This window comes from Paroedura picta, chromosome 13, assembly GCF_049243985.1.
Source record: "Paroedura picta isolate Pp20150507F chromosome 13, Ppicta_v3.0, whole genome shotgun sequence".
NCBI lineage: Eukaryota > Metazoa > Chordata > Lepidosauria > Squamata > Gekkonidae > Paroedura > Paroedura picta.
Genome location: NC_135381.1, coordinates 26,935,780 through 26,943,673, shown reverse-complemented (window position 1 = coordinate 26,943,673; position 7,894 = coordinate 26,935,780). Strand labels below are relative to the sequence as shown.

Here is a 7,894-nt window from a genome sequence, read left to right as displayed (position 1 = left end):
CACAGTTGCTCCCGGCCTGATGCGGCGAGAGGCGCTTTGCGCCTCTCACCACATCAGGCCGCCGCCCCAGGGAGCCCCCGGCAGTCGGGGCCTCCCTGCCCGGTGGCCTGACACGGCGAGAGGTGCTTTGCGCCTCTCGCCCCATCAGGCTGCCCCCTCAAACAGCCACCGCCCCAGAGAGCCCACCCAGAGGACCGCCGCCGGGGGACACACACAAAGGTTAGTTCCTAGCGCCCGCTGTATTCCTCATACAGCGGGCTATATTACTAGTAATAATCATAAATTTACAAATTTTATATACATTATACTGTTTAATTTTGATTTTATGATCCTGAGTTTTAAAAGCATTCAATATTTTATTTCATATTTTGATATCCCAGCATTTATTGTACTGGTCTAAATGACTAAACACAGTGTTGTTGAAACCTATACAAATTAGTAAAATTTGCTTACCCTGGTTGCAGAATTTCTCTTTTTCTGGGTCAGTACCTAAGAGGTCTTTTAAACTGTCTACACATCATCTTCCCTATGGATGTGAGTAGAGGATGGCCCATCTAGTTCATATACTACCCCTCACTCCCTCATTTTCTTTCAGACTTTGGCCATCTCATACCTAAAACTAGACTACAAGTTTGGGTAGGCTGGCTGAAGCCAGCATCTTACAGACAACCTCTGTTGATCCTCACATCCCTCCCAAGCTTCCTCCCACAGCATTTCTACCCTCCTTGGATAGCTTCTGTCCATATCCGCCCTGTCGACAGACCCAAGTGCCTCCGCTGCTGAGGAAATGTCTACAGCTCTTGGAAGAATATAATGGCTTGTCTGAACAAGTTCCTTAAGGAAGCCAGTCTGCTGATGGGCCTGCGGCAGTTCTTTTCCCCTTGAACATTCTCACAGTCTTCTTTGTACACATTGCTCCTCCCGTGTCTGGAGGACACACAGTTGTTGTTGGTGTTGAAGGCTCCCGGCAGGGCCAAGGCTTCGTCACAAGCCCCCAAAAGCTCCTTCAATTCCCTGGTAGCGTTTGCTCGGAGGTATTGCCACGCTTGGCGGCCATTGTGGTCCCGGAGGCTTGTGTTGGCGCCATATGCCCCTACCAGCACCTTGATGACCATTTCATGTCCCTGAAGAGCAGCCAGGTGGAGAGGAGTTAGTCTGCCGCTAGCCGTGAATACGTTAACATCTACCGGGTAACCCCGCTTTTCCATGAAAGTGATGACTTCTATCAAGTCCTCATGATGACCATGTTTGGCCAGCCAGTGGAGGACAGTGAAGCCGGTCACAAAATCTGTCCTGAAGAGCAAACTGGGATCCTGGTCCAGCAACCGGAGGATACTTTCCGCATCTCCTTGGGCCACAGTCAGCATCCATTCATGCTCCAGCGGGTCTAGGGCTAACGACAAATCCTCTAAGTTGGCTTCCAGGAGAGGATCATGGTCTTGCCCATCAGGGATGCTGCCAGCATTGGCCTCTCCCTTCGACAAAGCCACAAGCCACGTGGGTTTGGCCTCGCTGCTTTGCAGGAGTATCTCCTTCAGACCTTTCCTCCTTGTGCTGCTGCCACCCACAGAGAGCCTGCCTGTGTCCATTCCTGTGGCCCAGTTATGTGAGCGTCTGCTGGCTTTGCTGAGGCTCGAGTTCAAGTTGGACAGCTGGGCCCGGCGCAGAATCAAGCTCCCAGCCCGGACACCAGGGCTGGGGGATCGGCTGCCCAAAGCCATCTGTATTTGAGGTTGGAAGCTGTCCTTTTGCACGCACGTCCTCTTGAACTCCTGAGGTGCCTGTTGACCATCCGAGCATTCGTCCCTTGGCCACTCGGACACACTCCCTCCACCAGGTTCCATGATCGCTCCAAAGCTCTCTATATTTCTGGCGACGTTAGCAACTGTGCTTTCGTCTTTGTAAAGCCACAAGCAAGGTTTGTGGCTAGTGAGATGAGCACTCCCAAACTTCTGAAATCGGAACTTCCTGATTCTGCCAGTAAAGGAGAAGAAACAGTTTCAGTACAAGGAGGAAGTAAACGCTTGAGATGAAATGGGCTAGAAGGCAAACAGCAATAGCCTCGTCTGCAAGAGAACAGACAGATTCCAAGGCAAGATGCAATGTTTTTTGATGTGGAACACATCTTCTGGCATGACCCCTGGGAAAGAAATGAGTATGGACATGAGGAGCATACCAGAAGATACAGGGAAGCAGCCAGTGCAGGAGGCCAAGGCACAGGCCAAGAAATCAGCGGAGGCCGAGGAGGTGCCATGAAGCCGCCAAGGGCCAGGCCACAATCAGCGCGATAGCTGTGGGCCGAGGCGTCATACAGGGCCAGGCCACAAACCATGTGACTGCTGCAGGCCAAGGCACTGCTTGGAGCCGAGCCACAACCTGCACAACTCTGTTAATCTCTTAACTTGCCTTGCTGACAGCTTCATTTCCCAGAAAATAGGGAGGGGAACCAGGGGATCTGCTATTTTAGACTTGATTCTCATCAATAGGGAAGAACTGGTGGATGAGGTAGAAGTAGTGGGCACACTTGGTAGCAGTGACCATGTGATTTTGGAATTTTCAAAAGTGGGAAAGAGAAAATACTACTCAATCATGGAAGCTGGCTGGGTGGCCTTAGGCCAGTCACTCCCTCACAGAAGGTTGCTGAGAGGATAAAATAAAGGCAGAGAGAACGATGCTGCAAACAGTTTTAGGTCATTGCTGGAGTGACAAGCAGGCTATACATCTCTAATTAAGTACACTACAATAATAACACTTGTTGAAATGAGTGACCAAAAAACAGGCCAAGTTCCAATATAGTGCGCTATTTAGAGTGTTGGGCTGGAATTTGGGAGACCTGGGTCCAAATCTTTTCTCAGGTCTGAAGCTCCCTGAGTTACCTTGAGCCAGTTCTTTCTCAACTAGCCTACCTCAAAGGGTTGTTATGAGGAGAAAATGGAGGAGTGAAGGCCATATATGGTACCTTGAACTTATAATATTTAGTGTTTCTAAGTCCCCCCCCCAAATGGTACAATATCCTTATCCTTGGTTCCTGTATATATTTGTGAAACAGCCTGGGGGGTGGGACGTGTCCAGCTGTCCGAGCTTCCACCCTCCCTCCCTCGATGCTAGCCACATTCCTCTCAGACACACCAGAGACAGAGAGAAACACACAGAGCCCTGCCAGACCGAACACGAACCCTCATTCCCTCCTATCACTCCTGCTGCAAAGGAGGCAAAGAGACACACAAAGAGAGCTGCCCCAAGCTGCTGACCAGCCCTGTTTCCCTCCTAAGAACGAGCTCTCATTACCTGCTATGGCTCCTGCTGCCACAGAGAGAGACACACACAGAGAGAGAGCCGCCCCTGCTGCAATGGAGGGAGAAACAGACAGAGAGCTGCCCCAAACTGCGCACCACCCCTGCTTTTCTCCTACAAACCAGCCCTGATTACCTGCTATGCCTCCTGCTGCGAGGCACACAAAGACATGCAGTGAGAGGGAGAGACACAGAGAGAGATCTGCACCTCCAAGTGTCCCATGGGTCCTAGCGTCCATTGCATTCCTGGTTGCAATGGGCTTTCTTGCTAGTTTTAATATGAAATCTATGCATGCTGTAATATTTAATAAGGGTTCTATTATTTTTCCAAGGCTTATTGCTGATTCCACCCCACCCCATTCTTTTTGTTAGTATCCTGGTTGATGCTTTAAGATATTTTTCTCACTTATGCTTTTATCTAGTTGCTGCTTTAATCCCTTTTATACTGAGCTTCTTTCTCTTTGTACAGAGATGTGTTTTAATTACTTTGTTGTCAAGCTGTCCTGGGTGATTCAGATTCAAACTTTATTACAGTTGTTCATTCCAAGTTATATGAAGTTAATGCATAAAAGACCAAAAGAATATGGTCCTGGATGTTTTTAATAAAACTGTCAGAAAATAAAATATTTAAAAATAAATTCTTACAACTACCCTGTAAGGCAAGCAGCAGGCTGGTTTCTTTCTATCCTACAAACAGCAGCTGACTGAAAGAAAGAGACTAACTCAAAGCAACCTACAATTTAGTGGCTGAAGTGAGATTTTTAACAAGGGGGCCAGTCTCTGAATGCTTTGCACTGACACATCACTATAAATCAGAGGTAGTCAAACTGCGGCCCTCCAGATGTCCATGGACTACAATTCCATGAATTGTAGTCCACGGACATCTGGAGGGCCGCAGTTTGACTACCCCTGCTGTAAATGATGCTTATGGGGATATTTAACCAACAGTTCCAACTCTCAACCTTAGAAATTCATTTCTGAATTAAATGTCACTTGCACCTTGCCATGGACTCTAGTGGTTTTGATTTCATGTTTCATGAACTAAAAGCCACCACTGAAGTTCTGACACAGATTCCGATTCTTCTGTTTGAGCTGACATTGAATGAGCTTTTGATATTTGGTGAGGAAGAAAACAACATTTAAACAAAATGCTAATTCTTCGTTTATTATTTATTTATGTGCATTATTTTTAGTCTGCCTTTCTCACTGGGACTCAAGGCAGATTGTACAGAGCATAATATGTAACATATCTGTGGGCTTTTTAAAAAAGTATACTACAATACTTTTTAAAAAGAATATACTGTTTCTGTAATAAAAAGCTAAAGGTATCCCCTGTGCAAGCACCGGGTCATGTCTGACCCTTGGGGTGACGCCCTCTAGCATTTTCATGGCAGACTCAATATGGGGTGGTTTGCCAGTGCCTTACATCAGTATAGCCCCATATATAGTTGCTGGTAGGTGGAGGCTTCTTTAAGCTATGGCAATAATAATATCTGTAAAGCACTCTTTGTGTTCAGAATGTTTCACTTTAATGAGGTTGATCCTGTAAACCTGACATAAGTGAGCTTGTGCCTCTTTTGCTTCTTTGTTGCCACCCTGTAGCTTTGGTGCCTTTCAGTTGCTCCTGGACCCCAACAGTGCCCCTCCGGGAATCACAGGGGATGGTTTTTGTAAGCAGCATGTGCATAGGATCCAACCCAAATCATGACCACAATATTCCTTATGACATCCCTATAAGTTAGGTGCGTACTGCAAATCCCCTATTGGAGCCAGGAGTCTGCAATGCAAAGAGATTTGCCCAAGGCACGTTAGTGAATATCTGGAATCAGAATTTTTTATTTTATGGCCCAAGACCACTCATAGTAAAATTTAGGACCAGGACTTAAACCAGTGGCCTCCGGAATGGCAACAAAAACGCTTGCTTTCTTAACCAGGAGGTGAAACCGACTCAATAGATGAGGCTAAGGGGGACTTTCCAAATCACAATAGAATCAGAGTCCAGTGGCACCTTTAAGTCCAACAAAGATTTATTCACAGCGTGAGCTTTCAAGCGCAAGGAAGTCTGAGGGAGAGTGCTTGCACTTGAAAACTCACGCCCTGAATTAATCCTTGTTGGTCTTTAAGGTGCCACTGGACTCTGATTTTACCGTGCTACTTCAGACCACCAGGGCTACTCATTGGAATCTTCCCAAATCACAGCTGACAACCTCAGCCCCTCTTCTGCCCCAGCTCTCCACTCCAGGAAGCGCAGCCCTGCGGTTACGTGGAGCATGCGGCAGCTGCGTCCTTCCTTCCTCGTGAAACCTGCCTCCAGGTGCGGTTTGCTGGTTTGCTCAAAAGTGCCTGGCCTTCAGAGTTGGCCCCAGCGGTCCCCACCGGCACGCGCCCACCTGGGCCAGCCTCCTGGAGACTGCCTGGCCCTGCGAAGGAAACCAAGCGGCCGTCCACCCCTCCAGCCACCCCCGTTTCCCGAGGCACCTGCAGGGCTGCGAGCTGTTGCGGGGACTTTCGGCGGGCTCCTGGAGAGACGCGGCCGACCGCGAGGCTCCTCCGGGTCCCTCCTGCGCTGACGGCTCCTTCCGTGCAGCTCCCAGGCAGCGCCTTCTGGCCGAGTCCCTTCGCGCGAAATGGGCCGGCCGAGCCTTTCGCCGCGCGTTGGGAACGGGGCAGCCACGTGCGCCCTTCGCCCTCAGTGGCGGCGTGGGAGCCGGAGGGCGGCGCTGGCGGGCGGAGCGGACGAGCCCAGAAGCCAAGCGACCCAAATCTAGGGGAGAACTTGTAGGGATGCCAGCCTCCCGTCGGGACCGGGGGATCCCCTGCAATGACACTCATCTCCACTCATCTTCCATCCTCCTGGAGACAACGGGAGGCGTTGGACTCTACTGAGGTCCATCCCCAAATAGCCAGGAGTTTCCTGGCCTGGATCTGGCAACCCTACCTCCTGGCATCACTAGAGAGAAGGAAGGAAGCGATTGTAGTAGGGTCACGTCAGTGTGGCCAACAAACCACAGGGCCTGCAACCAAAACATTAAATGGACCTGGAAAACCGGTCAGGCCAGCTATTTGGCAAGGAGACGTTGCCCAAGGACAGCTGCTGGCTCCCTCACCCAAGGGCAGTGCTTCGGGCAGCCTTGTCAAGGGATCAGAATGCCAGACTTGGAGCTGGAAGACTCGGGTTGGGAAAATTCCCCCATCCGTCAGCCTTGGAAGCTCTTGAGGGTGGCTATAGGCCTTTCACACACTCTCTCCCTAGTCCACCCCACAGGGTTGTTGTGAGGATAAAACAGAGAAGGAGGAGTTTGTGAGCCGCTTTTGACCTCATTGGGGAGACAAATGGGGTATAAGGTTTGCAATCAATCAGAAATAACACGTGCAGGATTTCATATTGTCAGAGAGAGAGAGAGAGAGGTAGGCAGGCTCTGTTTATCAGCAGCAGCATAGATAGCAAAAAACAGCTTCCTAGGTTTTTCTCCACCCCACAGCCTTATTGATCTAAAACGCTCATATCTGTGGCCCAGATTCCCATTCCAATTAAAGGGGCCATCTCCATACATTACAGGGGGATACAGCTTCTCATAGCCAATGTAGTTAGAGTGTTGGAATCAGGGTTCAATCCCCACTCAGCCCTGAAGCTCACAAGGTGACCCAGGGCCAGTAATCTTCTGTCAGCCTTACCTGTGTGAAGACCAAACCATCCATCAATTCAGAATCCCTGTACATTTCAAATTTCTTCTAATTATTTCATCCATATCAGAAACCAGATACTTAACACATTTAGAACCTCCTTTCTATTCTTTTAGATAATTGTGCCCCTTTTTCTTCTCAATGCAAACCCAATAGAGCTTCCAATACTGTTGTCCCCTCTCCCATTATATCTTCACAACAGTCCTGTGAGGCAGGTTCAGTTAAGAGAGAGGGCACGTGACTGGCCCAAAATCACCCAGCAAGCTTCCATGGCAGAGTGGCAATTTGAACATGGGTCACTGACATCCTAATCCTACTCAATAAGGCAGGGGTGTGCAAACTGTGGCCCTCCAGAGGTCCATGGATTACAAGTCCCATGAGCCCCTGCCAGCATTTGCTGGCAGGGGATCATGGGACTTGTAGTCCATGGACCTCTGGAGGGCCACAGTTTGCACACTCCTGCTCTAAGGACTACAGCATGCTGTTCCTTTCACATGAGCAACACAGGGAGAGAAAGATTAAAACTGTATGTCTGAATTTAGCCTAAAGTCCTCATAAACTACCTTTAAATCCCTTAGCATTTAAACCAAATTAGAGTTGTTGGACTTAACATCTTTGAAGATGATCTCCTAATTGGTCAGAGGTGTTTCACCGCTTCTCGGACTACCCTTTGCAGAAAGAATGAGACTAGCCTGCTTTCTAAGGTTGTTGCTGATATTGTGAGTGAAAAACGCACTGAGTACTTGGTAAAAACAAAACCCTTATATACCAAGTATTGTTATTTACACCTGCATTTATTTCTATGGCTGTAGATTCCAGAGGATTAGCCATTTCAGGGTGTGGCAGAAATGGAAGAGAAATCAAGAACAGCATAAGGGGTGTGAGGCAAAGAGCTGACCAAGCCGGAAGAACTAAAC

General features: G+C 48.8%; 1 protein-coding gene across 1 annotated transcript; it reads right to left on the bottom strand.

Annotated features, from left to right (window-relative positions):
• Nucleotides 1-291: 291 nt before the first annotated feature.
• Nucleotides 292-6,003, bottom strand: SOWAHD (sosondowah ankyrin repeat domain family member D). The gene is made up of 2 exons (XM_077308604.1): nucleotides 5,772-6,003; nucleotides 292-1,974 (listed from the first exon to the last, which is right to left on the bottom strand). Exon 2 carries the CDS (start codon nucleotides 1,842-1,844, stop codon nucleotides 792-794), a length of 1,053 nt encoding a protein of 350 aa, XP_077164719.1. The 5' UTR covers nucleotides 1,845-1,974; nucleotides 5,772-6,003; the 3' UTR covers nucleotides 292-791.
• Nucleotides 6,004-7,894: the final 1,891 nt, after the last annotated feature.